General features: G+C 37.2%; 1 protein-coding gene across 2 annotated transcripts in view; it reads right to left on the bottom strand.

Annotated features, from left to right (window-relative positions):
- Positions 1–25,775, bottom strand: part of ADAMTS3 (ADAM metallopeptidase with thrombospondin type 1 motif 3) — a 267,184-nt gene that overhangs the window by 5,524 nt on the left and 235,885 nt on the right. For both annotated transcript variants that reach the window (XM_008528165.2, XM_070614684.1), the window contains 9 exons: positions 24,245–24,420; positions 22,676–22,809; positions 21,569–21,692; positions 18,117–18,197; positions 16,140–16,303; positions 10,819–10,984; positions 8,132–8,264; positions 4,027–4,234; positions 2,325–2,442 (listed from right to left, as the gene is read on the bottom strand). In XM_008528165.2, coding sequence (XP_008526387.1) covers positions 2,325–2,442; positions 4,027–4,234; positions 8,132–8,264; positions 10,819–10,984; positions 16,140–16,303; positions 18,117–18,197; positions 21,569–21,692; positions 22,676–22,809; positions 24,245–24,420 — 1,304 coding nt within the window. The remainder of the gene's footprint in view (positions 1–2,324; positions 2,443–4,026; positions 4,235–8,131; positions 8,265–10,818; positions 10,985–16,139; positions 16,304–18,116; positions 18,198–21,568; positions 21,693–22,675; positions 22,810–24,244; positions 24,421–25,775) is intronic.

Genomic DNA, 25,775 nt, shown 5'->3' with positions numbered 1-25,775 from the left:
GCCTCGGGATAGATGGGAAGGGCTTAACAGCACCAAATGAGCAGTGCAGTTAAAACGGGGCCTCTGAGAAGGATTCATGACAAAATCAATCATTAGAATTAAGGAAGCTTTTTAGCCCTCTCTCTCCTCATAAGGAGTTCAGGAAAAGGGTTTTGCATGTGGTCTCAAAAGGCCATTTGATTATAATAGCAGTTTGAGACTCTGATGAGAAGTATTACTTGATCGATATATGGTAGAAACATGTGGCCTTTTAGAGCTCTTAAAAGTGGCTTGTGGGCCTAGATTTCAGAATAGAGCAGCTAAAAGGCTGTGGAATCACTAACATAGTTATGTCATCTCAACAGCACCTCTGTTTTACAATAAAAACATTTTCTTTCAGCTAAAGAAAGAGAATCAAGCAAATTTTTGCTGACAATTCGGCATATTTACAGAAATAAAAAGCTCTACCAGCCACTAAGATCAATAAAGCTTACTCACAAAGTGTCTAGCCCCCTGGCAGTAATGCCTGCATAAGAGTAAAATATTATGGTGACAGTAAACTTCACAGCTTCTAACTGGGTAAAGTTTGTGTTTTGAACTTTCAAATATACATTTCAGAGAAAAAATGATTAAATATATAAATGCTTTGTCTCCCCCTCATGGTCATCTTTGTTCTTGCCATTACACATTTCAGATGAAAATTTATAATGAAATAATTCATAAGGTTTAAAAGACCTGAAGCCTGAGACTTCCTGAAAAAATAAGACTTTTGATAAAATAGTGCCTTGCCAATTTTCTTGAAAAAAAGAAAGTACCATTTAGCAGAAGTCATTCAATGAATGGCTTACTTACAGAGTAGCCAATGAAAGGCAAGTTCTTTAGTGCTGAGTCTCACTAGTGTAGCAGAGTAATGTCCGCAGATGTCCTTGGGCACAGACTTAGGAGAATTGCATTTAAGAGGAAGCTTGTGTGGAGGGAGGTGGGGCAGGTAAGGAAAGGACAGAAGGGAGAAAATGTATGAGATGGGGAAGAGAGTGAGAGAGATGAGAGAGAGAGAGAGGAAGAATAGACAGGGCAGTGGAGGGAACAGGAAGAAAGAGAGATAGGGAAAGAAATAGAGAGTCAGGGGAGTAGAGACATGCGGGCTGGAAGAGAGAAAGAAGGTAGGGAAGTCAAGAGATAGGGAGACAGAGTGGTGGGGGAGATGGACACCGAGTGAGAGACAGGGGGAGGAAGGTGGAGAAAGGGCAGGAGGACCCTGAGAGAGAGAAAGGTGGGGGAGAAAGACAGACAGGCACATATGGTAGAGAACGGGGGCTGGGGTAGAGGCTAGGGAAAGAAAGAGGGAAAAAGAGAAAAATGAGAGAGTCAGGAAGAGATGGACGGAGAGAAAGGAGAGGAGTGGAAAAGAGAGAGCAGGAGAAAGAGAGAGACCGGGTGGAGGTAGAGAGACTGGGAGAGAGGGAGAGAGATAAGAGAGAGTGAGGCTGAAAAAGCATGTGTGACAAACACAGAGAAAGTGAGCAACATACAGGCAGTAAATGACAGCAAGTCAGAGACACAGAAAGACCAGACTGACACAGAAAATGAGAGACAGAGAGCAAAATGGAGACACAAAATGAGACCGAGAGGACAGAGACAGATGTAAACAGAGACAGCAACATCAAAGGAGGAAGAAGGAGACAGTGTGACAGAAACTGAAACCATCCAATATATATTTTGTTTTACAATAGCAAATCAATGTATATTTTTAAATAAAATAGATACTGCTGTAGCAAGAGAGCAGGTTAGGCAAATTTTCGCGTATGTACACGTGTGCAAGGTGTCTATTTTGAAATCACTCTGCTGAAGTGCGTGTATATGGATGGAAAGATACTGGAAATGGCTTTGTGAATGACACTTATTCTTTACATGTCCAAATTGAATGATTTTAGTAAAATCAATTTAGTAAAATGGAATGAGGTTAGTAAAATATTTCAAAACCTTCTGCAATATTGTTCCTCTTAAAAAGATGTGAAGTTATAAAGAAAAATCACAGAGAGAAAATAAGTAACTCCTACTAGAAACACAAACTGACAGAAGCGACATGTACATGCCACAGCCCTCACCCCAGCATTACTGCCAATGGGACCCACAGTGGCCAGAGAGGTTATGATCATTAATGGGGGTAGCACATCGCCTCAAACACCTACCTTAACACTGTATTAGCTAATATGTCGAGGGTGTTTTCCTTTGGTTATTTTTCAATAAGCAAATAGAAATTCCAGAGCTTGTCCTGAAAGGAAATTCTGCTTTTCGAGACTTAAAAACCATTGTCAGAGCAGTGAAATCAGTGTCACACCTACCATTACAGGGAGGCAGCTGACAGGCTCTGACCGACTCGGGCTTTTCGCCGTCGCAGTGATCTCCGGCCCTGCAGAGGACCTGCCTCACCTCTGTTCCTTCACCGCAGGTCACTGAACACTACAGAGACAAAGGCTGCGATTATAGACCTTTATTCCACCAAGACGGTCTTCCTTTCCCCACGCACATGCACACACATGCACACACACGCACACACGTGCACACACGCACGCACACACACAGCTCTGAAGTTCTTCCTCTATGGATGCAGTGTTGCACAGTGGCTTTGGAGACAGAGAACCCTGGGTTTATACCCTGGCTCCATCCTATACCAGCCTGGGCACATTGCTTTCTCTCTGAAAGCTGGACTAATAATACTTGCCTCATAGAATTGTTGTAGGACTAAATGAAGACAAAAGAGACAATGTATGTAAAGCAACTGTGCCTGGCACTAGTACACATTTAACATGAAAGAAGCCATTATTGTAACATCAGTACATGCTATAGTTCCTAAAAACAGTGGTAGTGCCTGTTTCCAGGGAGCTGATCAGAGAAGTGAGCTTCCCATTCTGTCCCTTCCTTACAGAATTTCATGGCATGCTACGCTGGTTAATTCAAACTCTTTGGAACTACTGTTACTATATTCCCATAAACTCATTTCTTTAATGAAGAGGCTGCTCTAAACTAAGCCCAGGAATGCCTATCCTGTTGTCTGGGTAGGAGTTGTAGAGGAGGGGCCGTTGTTTCAGGATTCTGAGGAGAATGAGACATGAGTTATCCTTATGGTCCTGTGCAGGTGACCTTCACTTTCCTGGTCCTTCCTTCCTGGGCTGCTCACCACTTCCTGCTTCATTCTCTGTGCTTTCTGATGCCTCTTTCTGCCATAAGCTCTTCTCCTATGGCCCCATGATTCCTCATTTTGAGTCTTTAGATATACCAAAGACGTGTGGCCAACACTAGTAAAGCAACATGGAGTTGGCCAGTCACCAAACAAACATCATTTGCACAGGCCCCAGCTGGGTACTGGGGAAACAAAGCTCACAGGTTGTGAGAAATGCATGGACTAGTGGTAAGTGCAGACTCAAAGACAGAAGTTACACTACTCTGCCATGTACAGCACGCCAGAGGTAGGCCTCTTTGCTTTTGGAATGCAGAGGAAACACTCCAGAAAGGCAGCCCCTGGAGGGTGGTATTTTGGACTGTGGAGATGAGCCTTGGTGGACGACGGGGAGATGGTTAGATAGGAGGAAGCAGGAGGGCAAGCTAGCCAAAGGTAGGACGCTCGAACCAGCATGGTCTTTTGGGAACAGTGAGAAGTTTACTCAAACTAGAACAAAGAGTTGGAATAAAGAAAGATAGAATAAGAAGAGTTAGCCCAGTGCCAAACTGGGGGGCACCCTGCATGCAGTGTCAGGGGTCTGGAATTTATCTCACAGGAATAGAGAAGTCAACAAAGATATTAGACAGATCAGTCAACTTTTAGACTCCTCTATGTCACAAAACACCCAAACGTGGTTTGCCTTGAGCAACTAATCTTACATGCAAATGCTATTTCAAAATATTAAATTTTCCTTAACACCTCTGGGTGCTCAATAATTACAAAATATGTGACAGTTTCTCAGTTGACACAAAGCCTGCCTGATAATTAAGCCAAATTAGAATGTGCATCACATGCTTACATGCACACAGAATTCACACACCCACCTCATTCCAGGGCCCCGTTTTCCACTGGGCAGGGCAGGGCACTCTGTTACAAGGCCGGCGGCTCTCAGGACGGTCACCCACGCAGTACTTGCTGTGCACAGAGCGATTGGTGCCATCATGGAGTGGCTGAAGGCAGCGCACGGTGCGAAGCTGGTAGCCGGAACTCCCACAGGTTTTGGTGCAATGCTCCCACTCTTCCGCTACCCAGCTGTGTGTGTGTGGGGGGGGGTAAGATTGAACACAGTCACTGGGACGTACAGCGTGCACCTTCCTGCACTGCAAGCCCAGACTTTTCTGCTCTCCGAGTGATGTGCAACTCAGTGGGGCACACTGCAGTTCTGGAAGCAGTTTCAGAAAGATGGATGCTTCAAACAATTAAAAAGTCTTAGAACTTTGTATCAAAAATAGGTCTGACACTTCTACTTTTAACGTCCTAGTATTTTTCTGCTTCCAGTGTCTACAAGACCTTCTCTTTTCCTAAAGGATGATCTACAAAGGGTTTCTGAAACTCATCTTAACGTTGCCCATGTAGGTTGAGGCATGATAATTTTAAAAAATAGCACCAATTCACTTTCAGCCACATTGCCTAATGGTGTGAAACATCTGAAAGGAAAGTGATACAGGGATCCATCTATGCTTGCTCAGCTAAGACATACTGATTTGGCTGCTGCTGCTTTTTCATGAAATCATGACTTTACTCATGTTTTAATATCCTAACTGGAATGACTGTTTCATTTCTACAGTTTTTGCTGTGAAGGCTGACATATCTATTCTCTTTGGAAAATTCAGTTCTTTGTATTGGCCCTTACTGGGCTTGACAAAAAGGTGACAGTAGTGTGTATCCAGGGTCTGGCATGAAACTGCTTCCATGAATGCACCTGATGGAAATATTTCAAAAAGATTTCCCATGGGACATTCCCAAATTCTAGTGTCAATGTCAATGCCCCCAGCACTCCAAATCAGCTGTGGATTTGATATTATAGACAGTTCTCCATTACATATGGTTCCCAGGTCCCAAGGGGCTGTCACAGTTGATTCCATCTGATTAATCAATCGGTCAGAAAGTAATGGAGGCATACTATTTGTCCTTTCCAAAGTTACTTTCCCTCTGCAAGATTTTTCTTTCCCTATATATGGGGTAACAAAACACAACCATGCTAAACCCTTGGCAGTGTTTTGTATTCACAGTTTAAGACTGTCCTGGCTTGTAAAACTTGCAGCAGAATGTATCGTGGCAACTAAGATACTTTACTCAATTTTGAAGACCTCAATAGTGACTCTCATCTGAAGATAGATATTTTATGAGAAGTATACACTTCAGAGTCATAGACACTTCTGGTTACCTTTATTCCCTCCTGAGATTCCTAGAATGACAATAAAGGAGAAAAATGGCATAAACCCATAAAGACAAAAAAAAAAAACTGTAGAGGAAACCACCACTAGATAATTTTGGAATCTGGAAAGCAATCACATATAAGGCAGCAGACTCTTATGTCTGCTGAGTAATCAACAGACCTAAGAAGGATGAAGTCTAATTCAGCAGTATAAGCTGAGAAGAAAACTGACGTGGCTGCAGAACTTCACAACAGGACAGGGATTAGTGGCCTCAGGTGAAAACAGGGGGACTGATGGAAAGTCTGTTTGGAAGCGATTAGATCTCCTGATCCTCTGCCCCACTGAGTGATTGCCCCTCCTCCAACCCAGCAGAAAACTTGAGGTTTACCCTCTGTAGGTGAACCTGACTTTTAACTGGTAGACAACAGACATAGACAAGACACAACAGAGAAAGAGTCCACCGTGGAAACAGAGGGTTATGTAAAAATCCACATATGGACTGGGGAGACGACCCTAGCTGCCTACACACATACAACTTCCAGAACAGCTATTAAACAGGCTTATATCTCTTAGGCAGGAGATTGATTCTGCTCTACGGAAGTTGGTCATTTCATTAGAAAAGCCCTAAATATACAAATCATTGAGGGTCTTTCAATGAAATAGCCCAGCCAGCCCATCCTACAGTGAAGTCCATCAGCAAACAAGTCTTGACTGTAAAGCAAGTGTCCAGTCAGCCTTTTTAATGCTACATTCTTACAGGTGCGTGAACAGCCAACGAGCACCGGACACTGAAAGCCTCTAACACAAATGATGGAGGGGAAAAAAGAAACAGAAGAAAAGAACCCAAAAGAAATAATTCACGAAAAAGGAAATATTTAATATCCTAAAAGAGATCATAGAATATATTACATCTGTGAAATATGAATCAAATGCCTTGAAAAAGTAACATTTGAGGAACAAAACAGAAAGCTTGGATATCAAAGCTCTCACAGGCATTAATGACATGAATAGCAAAAATGAAACATTCAGCAAGTGGAACAATAAACAATGAGAAAGGAAAGAAAAGCAAATTAGACCTGTCTAGGAAGCCTAACCACAAATACCCCAGAAAGAAAGAATGCTGAAAAATATAGGGGAAATTTTTCAGAGAAAAAATACAAGAAAATCTCCCAGAGTTGAAAGATATTAGTTTTGTGTTTTAAAATGTTTACAAGTACACAGAACAACGGATAAGAAAAGATGAACACCAAGGCAATTTCATCAATGTGAAATTTCAGGGCATTAGGAACAAAAAGAAGACCCTACAAACTTTGAAAGACAAGTAAAAAGTAGGTCACATAGAAAGAAGTGAGAATCAGAATAGCAAATGACTTTTCAACAGCCACATTGGAGACTAGAAAATAGTGCAATAATGATTTGAAAGTTCTGAGAGAAAATATACTATAGTTTGGAGTTGTATACATACTTGTGTGTGTCCAAATGATCAGAGTGAGAGTAGAATTAAGACTTTTTTCCCCATTGAATTAAGACTTTTTATATGCCTTACACTTTAACGTCACATATACTTTTCTTAGGTATTTAAGAATTTAGTTCTTATTTAAAATTCTTACATTGTATATACCTTTTTTCATGAACTGACTGGAAGATGTGACCTACCAGAACAAATGGATACACAAAAAGATGAGAGAAGGAGCTGGCCCAGTGGCATAGTGGTTGAGTTTGCCCACTCTGCTTTGGCGGCCCAGGGTTTGTGGGTTCGGATCCCAGGCGTGGACCTAGCACAGCTCGTCAAGTCACACCATGGTGGCATCCCACATAAAGTGGAGGAAGATTGGTGCAGATGTTGGCTCAGTGGCAGTTCTCCTCAAGCAAGGCGAGGAAGATTGGCAACAGATGTTAGCTCAGGGCCAATTTTCTTCCCCCCACAACTCCCAAAAAAAGATAAGAGAAGGAATGCAGGAAACAGGACATCTAATACAAGAGAGAGGCATTAGAAATCTCTAGGAGGATGGGAAAAAGAAACCCCAGGATGAAAGCTGTGTTGAAGTGCAGGGCAGAGCCGGAACATGGAGAACTCTGAGAGATGCCTCCAAGAAGACACAAGTGACAGGACACTCGAGTGTTTAGTATTTAGAGGAGACTGGTACTCATGGAAGAGATTTGGGGATGAATTAGTGAAAAGTAGTAGAAAACAAAACATAAAAATCAAGACATTCATTAACTCTAGAATAAATAATGTTTGACAAGAAAAGAAAGATAATGAGTACACTAAATGACTTGACTGTTAAAAGAGATATAAGGTTTTAAAATAATATAAACACTGAATGTTAATATCAGTAGAAGATTGGTTACATCAACATTGGGAGAATTAGGGAAGGGAGCAGTGTGGCCTGTGGGTGTGCCTTTGAGGAAGAATGCTACATCCTCACACTTCACAGAGGAAATTCACTATACAGAATGTCTAAAGCTTCCCCCTTTCCCCCTGAAAAAATTCAAGAAGTAAAAGTAAAAACATTTTACTTAGAGAGATGGAGATAAGTAATTACCAAATATCAAAAGAAGCATAATATCTGAAATCAGTTGTTTTTGAGGACAGAAATACGATAAAGGGCAGGAAACCAACTTTACATAAATCCTGTGAAATAATCTGACTATTTAAACCTGGGACACGTATTAGCTTTGCCTAAAAATAAAACTAAATCTAAAAAGAGCTAAAGACATTTAAATCTCTAGGATTTTGAGCTCAGGATATGGTAGTTAAAATGCTTACAGTGGATGTGTACACTCTTGAATATTGCACATTCTTCTAATTGGTTTTGGCTTTTTGTTGGCCTCACAGAAGCTGCGATGAACCATTTTATTATCACTTTTCCTGCGGCATCCGTATTTAGTGTACTGGAAACCTGGAAAGGGAAATATATTTCTTTGGATTTAATCACTTGTTCATTCTGTTATATATTTGATCATCCATTCATTCAACAAATACTGAGTGCATACAATAAGTCAGGCACTGTTCTAGGTGCTGAAGGACCAGAAGCGAATTAAATAAACAGAAGTCCTTATCTTCTCAGAGTCCACATTTAATAAATACTGCAAATGATTAAATAGCAACTGCACACTTGATAAGGAACTAGACCCTGAATATACACAGTCTAGTGTGAAAGACAGACATGAAAACCACTGTGACAATAGCCAGGCACATAGGCTTTTGCAGAGCTATGTAAATACTTCACAGTAGAGGGCACCAGAGGGACACAGAAGGGAACATCTCCAACTCAGCTGGAGAAGGGGCAAGGAACAAGATCAGCACTTCCTTGGGCAGAATCTTGAAGTTCAAATGGTATTAGGTAAAGGGAACAAAGCAGAATAATACTCCAAGCAAAGGAAATGACATATAGAAAACTGCAGCTCTCTGAGTGGCTGAAGTATCATGTGTGAAGAGGGTGGGAGATAGGAGAGGATCTGATCTTAAAAGCCTTGAGTACCAGACAAGCATTTGAATTTTATCCTGAAGGTCATAAGGAGCTGTTGAAGGTCTCCCCAACCACCAACTTTGACACTTGTAAAAAAATATATACATGTATATAATTTTTTATTTTGAAAAATTTCAAACCTACAAAAAAGTTATAAGGAAAACACAGTAAACATTTGTATGCCTTGCATCTAGATTAACCTTGTGTTACTATGTCACCGTATTTAAGATATATATATGTATTTTTATATATATAACATATAATTTTGCTGAACCATTTGCGAGTAAGTTGCTGACATCCTGATCCTTCATGTCTAAATACTTCAGCATAATACTCGTAATAAGTACATTCCCTTGCCTAGCCACAATATAATTCTTAAAATCATGATGTTTAACACAGATCTAACATTTTTATCTAATATTGAGACCATATTCAAAATTTGTCAATTGTCCCTATAATGTTCTTTATAGCAATGTTTTTCCAATCAAGGATCACATATTGCATTTAGTTGCCATGGAATTAATCAGGAATAGTTTCTGAGCCCCTTTTTATCTTTAATATTTTTGAGGTGTACAGGTCAGTTGTTTTATAAAATGTCCCACAATTTGGGTTTATTTAATTGTCTCCTAATATTAGATTCAGGTTATTCACTTTTGGTAAGAATACTACATAAATTATGTTGTGTCTTCCAGGTAACACATTAGGAGAGTGAAGGATTTGAATCGGGGAAATAAGGTAATTCTACTCATTCATTCATTTATTTATTCATTCATACAAGAAAGATTATCTTGGAAAAGAAGGAAGAGAAAAAAAATCAAAATTAGTTGACCAGTTAAGAGACTTTTGCAATAATCTTCCATTCCAAAATTGTGAAAGAAGCCTGGTGAGGAAGGAGTAGATGTGATAGATATTAAAACGGTGTATCTGATAAATCTTGGGACCAAGTAGATTCTGAGCGTTCAGCAGAAGAGAGGATCTAAATTAAATAAGCATCTTGTAATGGATAAAGGTTGTTTTAAACAATTAACTAAAAACATTTTATGCCCCTCCAAAAAAAAAAAAACCACTTTAGAAATACATTCTTGAATTTAAAATTATAAAACAAATGGTTTACCCAGGCATTCCTTACTATGAATAATTTTTTGGTCTCAATTGTTAAGTATCATTATTGTGAGAGCCCCTTGCGTTCTCCTGCCTGTCAGGGAGAATTCTGTTTAGGCCAGCTCAGTTTTGGAACATCTGTTAGGCTAGCTCAATTCTGAAGCATTTGCTGTTCAGAACTAGAGGAATAGATGACAGGAGAAAATGAGAAACTCTGAGAACAGCTTAATAGATCTACTCTAGAGAGGGCAGAGAGGCAGCATAATGTAGTAAGAGAATGTACTCAGAGGCCAGACCACCTGGGTTTGTATCCTATGTCCTGGGCAGCCACTTTTCTTCCCTGTGCTTCAGTTTCCCCATCAGTAAGTACAACAGAGATAATGATAGTAGCGATCTCATAGAGCCATTGTAAGTACTCATGCATTAATATATAAAGCATTTAAAACAGTATCGGGTACATAGTAAGTGTTATGAAACTAATAGCTCTTTTATTATTAACATTGATAGAAAAGATATGCGTAGTTACAGGAAGAAAAAGTTAAGGAGAAGGAAGGCGAGAACCAGAGGACACTGAATTTGGGAGAGTTCTGGAGTTTGGGTAGAGTAAAGCATTTAAAGTACCACCTGCAGGTATGTCAGACATAAAGAAACCAAGGGAAAAGGACAAGAGGATTTTAAGAAGGTCTCGTGTTGTGAGGAATGGATTCTTATCCTTTGCAGATTCTGCTATTCCAGTAAAAATGCTTTGTATTTATGTTTCGGTTGGTATGTTTGGTATTTCTCAGATTGTGGCCTCAATCAGAGACCATCCTTAAGGTCTAAGCAAGAAGATTGGCTTTTATATGAATTACATTTTAATGTAACAAATGTGTTCAATTGTTACCTCCACCACAGGGTTTGGAACACTGAGACCAGCTCTTCAAAGCCCACTCAAAAGTATCTACTTCTTCCTGGATGACATTGTTGTTGTTGATTGTAGGTGCGGAGTCTTCATGGATGATGTACTTATACGTCAGGCTAGAGCGGGTATCGTTCTCCTGCGGTATAATCTAACATACACATGAAATAAATATGTAAATCACTTGAGAGTGTTTTAAATTTTGAATGAAAAATTACAAATACTTCAGAATATTTCTCTTATTAAAACTGGAAGACTTTCAAGTAGCTTCTAAAAACATAATGTTTTTGTTTCTACCAACGAAAGTGCAAGTGTGCCTTGTCTAAGAAAAAAATGCAAATATATAAAACTTTGACCATAAAATGTAGAAAAAAATATATACACTGAGGAGTAAGTGATTGCATTATAAAAATAATAACTTTAAAATAAAATTCACTATAGATTTCCTTAAGTTATATATCTCCTTAGTGCATTTAAAAATTAGTCTTTAAAATCAACTGTTTTGTTATGATAGCAAAGATAATAATGTTCCTTCCAGAAAATATACACATTATGGAAAAATATAAAGAAAGTAAAAATCATCCACAATTCTACCAAACCAAAGAAAACCAAAGTCACTTTTATTATTTTGGGATATACCCTTAATACATTTGCATATTGTTGTGTGTATATGTGTGTGTGTGTGGCTGTGTTTGTGTGTGAGTGTGTATACACATACATGCTTTTCTGGCCTTGCTTATTTCACTAAATGTGTCATACACATTTCCCAAGATAGTAAATATTCTTTGGAAACATACTAAATATCAGCATAGTGCTTAATTCTAAAGGTAGTGTGCATTATTCAACCATTTACTTATTAATGAATATTTGTATTGATTAGAATTTGTCCCCACCTTTGTGGTGATTTCTGATTTTTCTTTGAGGGCTAAAAAGTACACACATTTTTTATAGTTCTTATAATAGATTAGTGAATGGCCCTTCAGAATAGTCAGAATAAATATAACTTTCATAATAAGAGTATAGGAAAGTGCCCCCATTCAGTGCTGCATATTATATAGTGTTCATCTTTGTTAATCGAATGGGCAAAAGACTATTGTTTTAACTGCTATTTTATGGTTAAGTAGTAAAGTTTATTTTTCCTGAGTTCCTTAGTCACTTGTATTCTGTCTGCTGTACACTGCATGTTCCTGTCATGTCCTCTTTCTTTATTGGTAAACATACCTTTTCTCCTAAATAATCTATACAATAAGGATATTAATCCTTTTTTATAATAAGCATTGCAAATATATTCTCAGTTTTTAATTTGCTTTTTGAATTTGTTTAGGGCAAAGTACTCTTTTTTTAAAAAATAAGCTTTTATTGACTTTCATGTAGCTTTTATAAGATTATAACAATTATACAAAGGGAGAAAAATGTGCAATTCATTAGTATTTTAAACTAAACTTTTAGAAACAGCTTTTGTTTAAGACATCGAGTGACACTAAACCCACTGGGATGAAGGATTTGCTTATATGGGTTCTGTTCTCTTTTTTCCCTTAATCTTTGTTTTTAAAACAGCATTAAAAATTAAGCAGCAACCCTGACACTCCAGCCAGATGTCTAATGCTTTCAGCCCCAGACAGCCCAGTGACATGCTCTGGGGCTCCTAACCTGGGGTTCGCCTCCTTTAGAGAGGTCATGATGATAGAGCTCTGCTTGTCCGCAACGCCCCCGTCCCAGCTACAAATCTCCTTATATCTGCAGCCCACATTGCTCCCTGTGGTCACACTACCATCAGGGGACAAAGGCTCGAGGTAGTCTATTGTGGCGGTTAAGTGGCAGGGCTCTGAGGTAAGATACCTGTGCCACTGGGAAAGAACGTAGTGTAATTACATAAGCATGAAATAGAGATTCTGATCTCCAGTCATTCAAGCTAAGATAATCTAAATAAAATTTTGATTAATATATATTTTTGCTATAAAATTATATAACTTATGGAACAGAATGACAGTCCAGAAATAAACCATATAAATTTGGACAATTAATTTTTGACATAGGTGAAAAGACAATTTAATGGAGAAAGGACAGTCTTTTCAACAAATTGAAATTATGCTGAAACAATTGGACATTGTAGTGGCTTTAAAAATGTGTTCACAAATCCTTTGATACTTCTCAATAAGTGGAGCTTAATTCCTCTCCCTTTCAGTGTGGGCTGGACTCAGTGACTTGCTTCCAGCAAACAGACAATGGCAGAAGCAATGGGATGTCACTTCCAAGATTAGGTTAAAAAAGACTGACTTCTCTCTTGGCTCTCTCACTTTCTCTCTCACTTGAATCATTCGTTCCAGTGGAAACCAGCTGCCATGCGATAAGGACACTGGAAAGGCTCACATAGTGAGAAACCGAGGCCCACCAGCCACCATATGAAAAAGCTTAGGAGCAACCTTCTGAGGCCTTTCAACAGCCAAGTGACTAAGCAATTCTCCCCAGTCAAGCCTGGCACAGCTGACAGCAACCTCATGAAATACCCTGAGCCAGAACTAGCCATTTCAGCTGCTCTTAGATACCTGATGCACAGAAACTGTGAGATAATAAATGTTGCTTTGTGTTTAGGCACTAAATTTGGGGTAACTTATTATGCAGCAATAGATAATATAAACATCCATATGCAAAAACAAGAACCTAACATATCATACAAAACTTATATAAAAATTAACTCAAAATGGTTCATAAACCTCAATGTAAAATGTAAAACTATAAAACTTTTACCAAAAACAGGAAAAATATTTTGAACTTGGATTAAGCAAAAAAACATATAACACCACAATCTTAATCCATGAAAGAAAAGATTGATAAATTAGACTTCAGTAAAGTTAAAACATTTTGCTTGTGAAAGTCACTACTAAGAGGAGGAAAAGAAACTATAGACTAGAAGAAAATATGTGCAAATCACATATTTCACGAGGACTTACATCAAGTATACATAAAGAACTCTCAAAGCAACAAAAAGAAAAAAACAACCTACTTTAACAATGGGCAAAAGATTTGAACAGACACTTCACCAAAGGGAAATAATTTTCAAAGGAAAAAAAAAACCCTTGGAATTGGGTGGGAAGATTTTGTTTTAGATTAGTGTAATTTTTTTTATAGAGAATCCAATAAATATCTGTATACAGAATCCAAAAATATTTTTCAAATCAAGTAGGTGTCTTCTGCTTTTATCCATGAGGGAGTAAATAGAGTTGTCTTCCTGATATAAAAAAACAATAAAACTGGACAGAACATTTGCAGAACTTTTTTTGTTTTTTGGCAATGAATAACACAGCAAAGGCAATGAGTCCTGTGAGAAGAGAAGCATGCCAGATCCTGGATTCCTGACAGGGCCAGGTTCTGGAGACCCACACAGGAAGCAGGAACTCAAGCCGAGACAGCAGTCTCATTGAGCTGAGGAGTTGGAGAGTGGAGTTTGAAACTTGCAGGGCAGGGACTAAAAAAGAGGAGAGCTGCATAGAGGTGTAGCCCAGAAGGCTGCATGGGACCTAGACTGAGGACTGGTCTGTGCACGCCCAGGCCAAGACACCACACTATCTACTAATGAGTGGCTGATGCAGGGCTGGGAGTGGGATAGAGATACCTGAGGTCAGGTAAGTCTGAGAGATATAGGAGTTCTTACCTAGCAGGGTGAAAAGCCTCACTAACACTTCAGGTATTCAGTTAAAGTACCAAAAAAGCCATGCTATAAGAATAAGGACAAAACTAAAATAGATCAGCCCTAACAAAGAATAAACTAGGCCTCAAGGATCAGGAGGAACTGATAATAACTGCAGGCACAACAAAACCCAACAGCATGTAAGGAGGGCAACATAAACCAAATGCCCTACAACTCACCATCTGTAATATCCAGTGTACAATAAAAACAATTGCAAGAAGCAGGAAAACGTGCCTCATAATCAAGGGGAAGAAAAAAGCAGCCCATAGAAGCAGACAACATGAAGGCACAGGACTTAAAGGAAAAGCTAGACATCATGAGTGAAAATATATGGAAATCTCAGAAGAGAAATGGAAAGTATTAAAAAAAGAAAAGGAACCAAATGGAAATTGTAGAAAAGAAAAGTACATCATCTAACATGAAAAATTTACTTGGTGGGCTCAACAACAGATTAGAGACCGTGTAAGACACAGTCAGTGAACTTGAACACAGATCAATAGAAATTATCCAACCCAAAGAAGAGAGAAAAAAAGATTATAAAAGGATGAACAAAGTCTAAGAAATTTATGGAATAATTTCAACTGGTTTAACATACATGTAAATGAGCTCTAGGAGTAGAGGAGTAAGAAATGGGGGGAAAAACAAACTTGAAGACATAACGGAAAATGAACCCCAAATTGGCAAAAAATATCAACTGACAGAGCCAAGATGCTTGGTGAACCCCAAACCAGATACATACAAAGAACATTACAAACTAAGCCTAAACTGTTAAACAAACAAAACAAAACAAAACAAAAAGATAAAGAGAAAATCTTAAAAAGCAGCCAGAGAAAATGGACACTTTACATACAGAGCAGCAATATAAATGAGGCTGACTTCTCATCATAAACGATGGATTCTAGAAGACAAATATTATATAAATGAGTCAAAGATGGCTCCTGCATATTGGCCCCAAGCTTGTTTATTTCTTCACAGCAGGCTGAGACCCTTTAGCTCAAAATCCTGCTAGTATCAAACTCAAAATTTTATATACCCAATTGTTTGAAATGTGGCCCAAAAAAGCAGATTTTTAGCCACTAAGAGCCTGTTTGCTTTGTTTATCTCTATGAAATTGCACCCAACATCTGCAAACTATAAAATAAGATTGTGGCTAGAAGGACCACAAGCTGCTGCTACTGCCCTTGGGAACTCTCAGACCCAGAGGCTTCCTGCTGTGCTGCTCAGTGACATCACCTAGATACATAAACCTCGCTTTGAATTCCCTAAGGAAACTTCTTTATATTGAAGGTAAATGATACTAGATGGAAAGTCAGATTTACGGAAGACAGAAGAGCATCAGAGATGGTAAATACGTGGGTAAACATAAAAATCTATTTTTTCTTTTCTTGTCTTTGGAAAATAACTCATTACTAAAGTCAAAAATTGTATTACTGTAAGTCTATAATGTATATGTAATAAACTATATGACAAAATTGTACAAAGAGTAGAGAGGGATAAATGAACTATAAAAAACAAGCAAACTAAATATTCTGTGTTCAAGGTGAAAGTGTTTTCAGATAAATTAATTATAAAATTATAAACCAAACCAACTATATAGTGAGCCTGTAACGCCACATACCAAAACAATAACAGGATCATGTAAAGGTCCATCGGTGTGAAGAGTTTCAATGTCATCTTCAATGTTATAATCCCATTCCACACCAAGATCTATGAAAGTCCGCGACTTGGCTTCCTCCCCTTTGCCATTTAAAATATAATGGCCTGTAGCCTGGTTCTTAATAGCTAAAGGAAGAGAAATCAGTAACTGACATATATATTTTATTTTATCATATTACAGTTTTGAAGATCCATGGTAAGTCTATCCCCTTCCATAAGTCAAAGATCATGTTTATTAGCATCACAGCAATCAAAATGAGTGGTAGTTCTGACATGACTTCCATTTCTTTCATTAGGCACTCAAAATCCTCAAGAAGCATTCCTAACTAGTCAAAAACAATGGAAAGACGGTTAAATAGGAGAGAGAAATTAGCAAATATTCCCATTTGAAAACATTGTCAAAGAAGCTAACAATTTCTAACTCAGTCATCCTATACATTTCCTCAGAAAGCTGGGAATATTTTGAAAATAATGGATACTTCTAGAATAATTAATACAGATCGTTTATGCTAGGATAGCATGTAACATATACGGCTTCTTTACTTTACCGTTTATCTTTCAAGTTAGTCAAAATAGTTATAGGTACCCAAAAAGGCAGACCTAACTTTTAGGCCAACAAACAATTCGTTCTGAGTGGAAAATTCTAAGGCCACATCACTTCCTTATAGGTCTAGGAAAAGCTATTCACTGGGGATAGAAGCCTTACTGTGTAATAAATCTACTATACGTTATAAAATAAAATGCTTCCTCTAATGGATGAAAAATAACAAATGGGATTTTAACGTTTGGAGGTGTTTAATAGCATATAATAACGTTAGAAAATAAAATTTTGTAAGTTATTACCATTACAGATAATGTGTCAAAAACATGAATAATTTTAGTTAAATATGTTTATTCCTCTCGCTCTTTTAAACTAGTTTAATCTCTCCATAAAGAATAATCTCAATTCTAGGATGAAAAATAAGGAATTTTAATACTGGAGAAAGAACTACTTTCTGCTAACTGCTATACTGATATGAAATCTAGTAGAGAATATAATTTAAATGCTAAAAACAAACAAATAATTCTATGAAACACTATAAAACAATTCATTTTTTTAATTCATACATTAAAAAAATTTGCTACAAATTTTCATGGGATTTACAGATGATGCCTTAGTTACAGAAATCTTCTTAGTGTTTTAATAGGTCAAAGACTTTATGAAAGTTATGTTTACACTTGTACATACGCTTTGAATATAAACCCCTTTAAAGTGACATTTCTGCATGATCCTTTTGTAAACGAGGAAAAGAATCTACTTTTGGAAAGTATAAACAGCCATGCAAATGGGTCTGCATGTGCCGGTCAGAAACTTGACACATGACAGATATTAGGAAAATTTTCATTAGACTAATAAAATTCACATGTGGTTCCTTTTCAGCCAAAGATCTTAAAATGCAATAAAAGTAAGGAGAGGCCTACAGTATGGCATCTACCAAAATATCAGAACGAATTTGTCAACATAAACATGGCAAATTTTTCTGATATTATTCCTTAATTTAGTGCATTTTATTAACCTGTTTATTTTTCTCATCCCCCAATACAGAACAAAAATGCATACCAAATACAAACTTGGCAAACTTAATGCCAATGATTTTTTTTCTTCATGTAATAATGAACAACCCAGGTTTCACTCAAAGTTAAAGCTCTATTTTTGAGTATTTCTAATTTTAAAAAAAGAAGAGTTAGGAAAAATGACCAACAAAAACCACATAATAATGCATTTATATAAAATATTGAATCTTGCATATCTATGTATACATATATACATATACATATATATACACGCATCTATGCACATATACATATATTTTTATATATATATATATATATATGATTTCTTTGACATTTTGGTGTTTAAGAGCATGTTAAAGCAGAGCCAGCAGACAGGAACACTTACCAAGAATATGAGGAGAAGCCTCGTCTTCTTGGATTAACACATGTCTAGCACCAGGGGGTATATCAAACATCTTAAGGTACCCTTTGCATGTGTAGTAAATATTGGAGGAAGCAAAGAAGAAAACAAAAGCAACAACCATGGTTAGCTGAGCATTACATTCATCCTGCTCCTGCAGGCAGAAGAGGGCATCCATAAACTGCAAGAAGCGGTTTCAGGAATTAACTTCAAAGCTTTGGTAGCTTTTGTGACATCTGGCATGAGATTAGAGGAAACTTTCTTTTTCATTAAAGAGAGGGAAAAAGTTAATCTTGTTTCCAACCTATTAGTCGTTTACATTGTGTTGACCTACAAATTGTGTCCACAACAATTCAGGCAAATACTATACTTTCCTGTGTCTCTCTCTGTGATTTTAGTTTTGAAGTGTGGCCAATTTTTAGTGTACTTAGTTGGTGACCTTCTTGAGATATTTTATCTGTCTCTATATTATTTTAAAAGCCTAAGTGGCAAGTATAGATAACTAAAATTCTAATTAATGAAATATCTTCCTATTTAAAAGCTTGCTTCATTCTAAAGAAATTACAAAAGAAAAATCAATGAGTAGTTTTCACTGTTCTTATGATCAATAATCAATATTAAAGCTTTAAACAAGTTTTATAATGAGAATATTTTATAATATATGTTATAGATTTGACCAAACCATTTGATTACAAAATGTCTGCATTGACTTTATTTCGTGCATTGACTTTACGCACCCTAACCTCGTTCTTCTAATCCACATATAATAAAAGCAATACGCTTAATGGGTTGCCTTAGGTTTTAAAATCATACATCAATCCTATTATAGGTAATGTCATATATAACAAACTTTCTTAGTATTAGCCACATGTCCTAAAAATTAGCTTAATATCATGTAGAATTAAGATCCTAACTATAAATCAACAGTAGTCAGGAGAAGTAGGGAAACCAAGATGTTTTATCTCATTTCCATCAAAACTAAATAAAGATAGGAAGGTGATGCAACTTACACCTCCAATTCATTATGAAATATCCAATTCATTTACTATAGGATGAATATTGACAGAAATTCAGTTGTCAATACACAATTGCTGATGGTATTGGAAACAACATGTTTTTTGTCATTTGTATATGGACAATTAATATCTACCTATATGTAGATTTACCTAATTATTTTTCATAATATTTGTTAATGTCTTAACTAAATGGAGCAGTCATTTTGGGATAACGGTTTTCAGCTTCTGAGCCTGGGTAAAGTCCAATACATGAAATGTACCACGTTTGCCTGCATATACAATGGCTAGAAGTAACACGCTGAAGATGCCAAGGATAGCAAAACAGCTTGATGCCATTTATGGATGCCCATCTTTCTGCAGTTTGCTACAACTTACCCAGTACATTTTTAGCTTCTCTTGTTTCAGCAAGAGAAATATTACGAGCTCCTTTGGGTAAAGTGAAGGCGCCTCTCCTCTTCCCTTAAATAGAATGTCTTTAATTAGTGGAGGTTTCATGTTTATCAAAGTCTTGCTGTTTCATTGACTATACTATAAGCTATATATATTTTGTTAGGTAAAATATAAAAAATGTTCTGTAATTTTATATGTTGAAGTCAAAATGCATTTATAATAGTTAGCTAATGCCAATAAACTGTTAATAGTCAATGAAAGTAAGACTAAGCGTGAATGAGAAATGATATAGGTGATTTGAAGTTGAATACTTGCAGATTTCATTTTCCAGTAACTTGAATTCTTTATGGCACCTCTTGCTTAAATGTTTCCCTGTTGGAAAAGGTTAATTAGTCTATTGAATGACTATGATGACCACATTAGTGCAAAGAAATGGATGTTAGATAATCTTCGAACGTTTGAATCTGTATGATTGAAAGCTTTCTTGTGTTCTTGCTGACCCTGATTCGCAGGTTTAGCATAATTTTTGAGGTATCTGAAAAAAAGTATCACTACCTTATATTATATATAATATAGAACGAATGATTATGGCAAAAACTTTTTTCTTCACATTAATTCACTCTGTGAATAAGTGATTTACACCTAAAAGAATAATTTATAATCACACTAAAGCACAGTAAATTATTTCACAATAAGATGGAGAAAATTATGTTACTCCACCAAAACCATAATATATGTATATAATTCTAACTCTGTTTGCTTTATTAAAATAACACAATTAGCTAGAAATGGCAATATTTTCTTTTTAACAATTTTCAAGTACAAAACATAGTAAATTATCATACAAGGAAAGCAAAGACATTAGTAACTAGAGTAGGAATACCTAAGAAAAACACATTAGAATAAAGTCACCTCGCTCTGCCCCCCTAAATATATGAAAGAGCAAAGCTGATGTGTGGCATTCGCTTGAGCTGGGTAGCTGAGGTATAATGGGAGTAAAAAAGAACTAAGAATTATTCCCTTTAGGTGAAGAGTAACTTTTTTATACTTTCTTTTCTTCTAGAAGGGACAATTACTGCCGTGACAATGTGCTCAAAGTTAACCAAATCTCTTTGTTTTTGTTTTGTTTTATTTTGTTTTCTATCATTCTGTAAGAGACTATACAAACTGTGTTTTGGATGATGTAAGAGAAGTTTCTGAAGAGAAGCATCACACCAAATTTATCTTTAAATGCTGAATTCTCAGAAACATTGTCCCAGTATACGTTTATTGAATAACTGAATAATATTTGTTACAAACTGAAAAAATTATTTAATAATAAATGTTTGTATCCAAATCTTTGAAAATTCCAATGAATAGTTAGGAAACTACTAATACTTTTTGCATATTATTTGTGCTTTCTGTTCCATCTTTTGAACCTTCACTGTATGCCTAAATTCAGGTCATTGTGTAACAAGCACAAAAGTTCACACTCATAAGCAGTTATACCTTGCATCATTTTTTGGTTGTACCTCAATTTTGTTTAATAGAAAAATTTTTAAATTATGTGAAATATGGATCCTAGATTCATAGATTCATAAGTAGGATAAACTTTCGCATTTTTAAAAGAAGCAAAACTAATGTAATATTTTAACAGTCGTATTTCAAATTTTGCTATTTTTCTCACTTCTGATCAACAATTTATGTGCAAGAAAAAATTCAAAATAAGCATCAATTTTAAAAATCAGGTCTAATGCATTTATTAAAAACACAAAATAAAACAAAAACAGATTTTGTCTAACTACTATAATTGATATTGATTTTATTTGTTCCTTATCTAAATTGAGTAGATAATTTTTCATCATGGATGCTATGGAGTATGGATTCAAAGTTTTTTTTAATAGTTCCTTAAAAGGTAATCTGAATAAAAATAAATCAGCAGCTAATTTTTTGTTATGTTTATAGAGAAAATGCTGCATTCCTAAAAGAAGAAGTCTCAAAAAATACAAATCATAGAGAAGGATACTAAATTCATGAGAGACCTCATCTTACCAAGCTTCCTGGGTGTCCTGGTAAATGTCCCCTTTACGGTTCGACAATGGGAATTATCTCCTCCACAGACACCACACTTATCCTCAACCTTGTTAGAACCGATTTCTTTATCACAGCCCACTTTCTGGGGAGAGAAGATGTTAAATGTGGCTAATTTTCATGTGCCAAGTAAAGGTCAGCATAGTGGAGAATGATGAACCATTTGTTGAATTGTGAGCCCACACTCAGGCAGTCTGCACCAAATTCTCACTCTACCTCCGACTTTTAACACCTCAATATTTTAAAGAGCTATTATGAAATTGAGTGACTTGTACTCTAGGTAATAAAGGACAGATTTCCCCCAGTCTAATGAAGTATTTGCCCCATGATACACAGTCATACTCATCAAATGTCTACTAAGCACAGATGTAGTTGATGCTGAGGAGACAAAAAAGTGGGATGGAGCTTTTCCCTTGTTGTTTTCATATTTATAAAGATGAATAATAAAATTGTGAGTTGCACATTAGGACAAGCTTTACAAGTTGGTTAGGGATTTGGGACAAAACTTCACAGGAGTACAGTAGTGGAAATTTTCATAAGGCCCTAAGGGAACAGTGTGTGGAAAAGCATTTCAAGAATGCAGAGAGATTAGAACGGAGCCAAGAAGTTGTATGTTCATGGCAAGCCGGTTCAGAGAACAGTATTTAAAGCAATGGAACATTAGTGTTGTACAATAAGGGAAGAATTGTGAAAGATTTGCAAGACCTTGTATTTTAATAGCAGATGGCTATTAAACACACCAGTAACACTCAAAGCAAAGGCATCACGCTCAAATTGTTGTATTCCCAGTCTAGAGGCATCAGAGTAACTTAGAAAAGGCATTTGGCTGGAAATTAGGAAAACCACATTTCAGTCTTGATTCTACCACTGACCAAAGTTTGATTTTATTAAGTGCAATTTCTCCCAAATTTAGTTTAGCTACTGAACTAGTGCTAGATTCTCATGATAATATGATTTCACAGATAAGAAAGAGTTACAAATTTTTGAAAATATGCAGATGAAGGAGAGTAAAAGTAGATTTGCCCAATACAGCAGGAAGCTTTGGGGTAGGAAGCCATCTGAACTCACCACACACTCTCCTCGCACACATATGCTGTACGGATCTTTGTAAGAACAGCGAGTCCCATCGTGCGCCAGCTGTTTCATGTAAGCAACAGCTCCAGTCTCTTTGGATTGACAGTAAAGGTGGCATCTTTTCTTGGCTGCATAAAATGGAGGATTAAATCAAATATTTATATAAAATGATTTATTTGAACAGTACAGTTTATTTTATTTTTAAAATATAAAGTTTCAACGTGGTTTCCTGAAAACGAAATATTGTATAAATAAATAAAGAGTAGGGGGAAAATATGCATGTTTGTCATATTTGTTTTAACCAGGGTGACCATCTGATTTGACAGCTAAATTGCGATACTTCTGAGAGTGAAAAGGGGGTCTATTAATAATTACACAGGGATGGGGCTGGCCCCGTGGCCGAGTGGTTAAGTTTGCGTGCTCCGCTGCAGGCGGCCCAGTGTTTCATTGGTTCAAATCCAGGGTGTGGGCATGGCACCACTCATTGAGCCACGCTGAGCCACAACTAGAAGGACCCACAGCTAAGAATATACAACTATGTACCGGGGGGCATTGGGGAGAAAAAGGAAGAAAATAAAATCTTAAAAAAAAAAAAAGAAATAGTTTAAACAGTGTAAAAAAAAAAAATAATTACACAGGGATAATAGGTATAAACTGGGACTGTCCCAGGCAAATCAGGTTGTATGGCCACCCTAGATTTCACCAGCACTCTTCATCAGAACCAATTTAGCTTTAGTGACACTTACAGCACTCAAAGAGTTTCTCTTTCATTTGAGCCAGTGACCTAGTATAGCTTTTGTCTATGGTAGGATCTGCTTAATTAAATTTCATATAATTTATGTGGCTTGCTCCACCAAAATAGATCAAAATGATTCATTTCTTTTTTAATGCATTGAAACTTTTAATTTCTATATGTATGCATCTTTCTTTTAAAACAGCTTTTAAAGTGAACTTTGCAGTGTATTATATCACACGATAACCATATAATTAGTTTCTTTTACATTCACCCAAATAAGAAATATAGCAAGAAGCTCCTATTTGAACACATTTAATGGAAAATTCAGCGTAAAAGTGAAACTCTAAAATGGAATTTCCAAGTGTATTTTTTAATAATTAGTGTACGGTACAAAAGTAAAAGGTTAGGAAGTTATTTTTATTATTAAATAACGGTCCTTTTCTTGTTCCTGACTCAATGGTAAAAGAACTATATTTTTCTCTAGTTATTCGGAAAGGAAAGATCACAACATTCCGAAAGCATCTGTTTGTAGAGGGATTTCAGCGGAATGAGGAAACTCAATCTCTCTCCCATGCCTTGCTTTCCACTGGCCTTTTCAGTAGCGATGGTGGTAGTGCTGCTTGCCAGGAACTATTCCACAATTCTCACCTCTCTTGAGAAAGGAGTACGTTAGCCTTATTCTTGGAAACCCAGAAGGACTTATCCCTATGAGCACCAAGCTGTCTAAGTTACCAAGCAGGGATCAAGAGTCCAAGGGACTGGGGTTGGCAAAGCTTAGACTCTAAGTAACCATCCGCACAGCAGGAAAAGAGCAGGCCTCTACTCACAGTCAGGATGTTCATATGGCAACCAGTGGTGTTTGGCATTCTGGTATTCAAAGTGGGAGTTACGCTGCTGGCACTGCTGTGCTCTGAAGTCCTCGAAGTGTTTTTGGCATTCTTCTGTATTACAAAGCTGGTACTCAAAATTAACACCAGGACAATCCTGACCACCATTGATGGGCCTAAGGAAAAGACAACATTTCAAAAGGCCTTTTGGCTCTGGTCCAGCAGTCGAAGCTTGCAGACACAGCACTAGAGGGCAGAAAGCCAGAGCTTCTGAGCTGCCAGCACAAAGTGAATGAACTCATACTTCCTAATTTTAATCCCTTCCCAAAAGCACTATCCTTTCCCCGCTGAGGGAGTGGGGGTGGGGAGGGGGGAGTGAAAAACAACACAATTTAAATCAGCTTTTCAAACAGTATATTTTATTTCATTATTTTTTGGTGAGGAAGATTGACCCTGAGCTAATGTGTGTGCCAGTCCTCCTCTATTCTGTATGTGGGATGCCACCACAGCATGGCTTGACGAGCAGTGTGCAAGTCCATGCCCGGGATCTGAACCCGCAAACCCCAGGCCGCTGAAGTGGAGCACATGAACTTAACCATTATGCCACTGGGCTGGCCCCTCAAACAGTGTATTTTAAATGCATGGTGAAAGTATATAAAGAAATAACATACATATGGACTCAGGAAAATTATATTTTCTATCATGTATAGAACATGTAGATGCAATCATAGAACTGTGATCATAGCTCTATGCCTCAGTTTCTTCATACATAAAATGGAAATAAAAATCCGGTCTTTTGGGGCCAGCCCGGTGGCCAAGTGGTTAAGTTCGTGTGCTCTGCTTCGGGGGCCCAGGGTTTTGTGGGTTCGGATCCTGGGAATGGACATGGCACCTCTCATCAGGCCATGCTGAGATGGTATCCCACATAGCACAACCAGAGGCACTCACAACTAGAATATCCAGCTATGTACTGGGGGACTTTAGGGAGAAGCAAAAAAAAAAAAGAAAAGATTGGCAACAGTTGTTAGCTCAGGTGCCAATCTTTGGAAAAAAAATCCTGTCCTTCTTAGAAAAAACTTGAGAGGATTAAATGAGTGAACATATTTTAAACACTTAGAGCGTGGCTCGTAGTAAACTTTAGCTGCTCTTATTACTATAATTTTTACTGTTTTATTACTTCTACTAATACAGCCATCATTTCTTCCTGAGAAGACAGGTATGCAACACTCAGTCTTTATAAAAGACATGCTCGGAGCCATCCTGTTGGCAGAGACAGAGAGAAAGAGCTGCCCACACATTAAAGCTTCCAGACAAGGAAAAATGTCTTAAGCTTAATATTTCAATTATTTTTTCCTTCAAAAAATAAAGTTTGCTGGGCAGACAAGAGGGATTCAGTCAATTTGGTCTGAGTGAAGCAATAGATAATTTTCCCTCCAAATCCCTGGCTTTCCTTCACCATCCTTCTGTGCCCTGCTCTGAAGCGTTCCCTGTGTAACCCTGGGGTGGATGAGCCCCCTGGTGGGTGCTGCTC

Source organism: Equus przewalskii, chromosome 3 (assembly GCF_037783145.1).
Source record: "Equus przewalskii isolate Varuska chromosome 3, EquPr2, whole genome shotgun sequence".
Taxonomy (NCBI): domain Eukaryota; kingdom Metazoa; phylum Chordata; class Mammalia; order Perissodactyla; family Equidae; genus Equus; species Equus przewalskii.
Note: the sequence above shows the minus strand (reverse complement) of the source record. Positions and strands in the feature narration are given on the sequence as shown.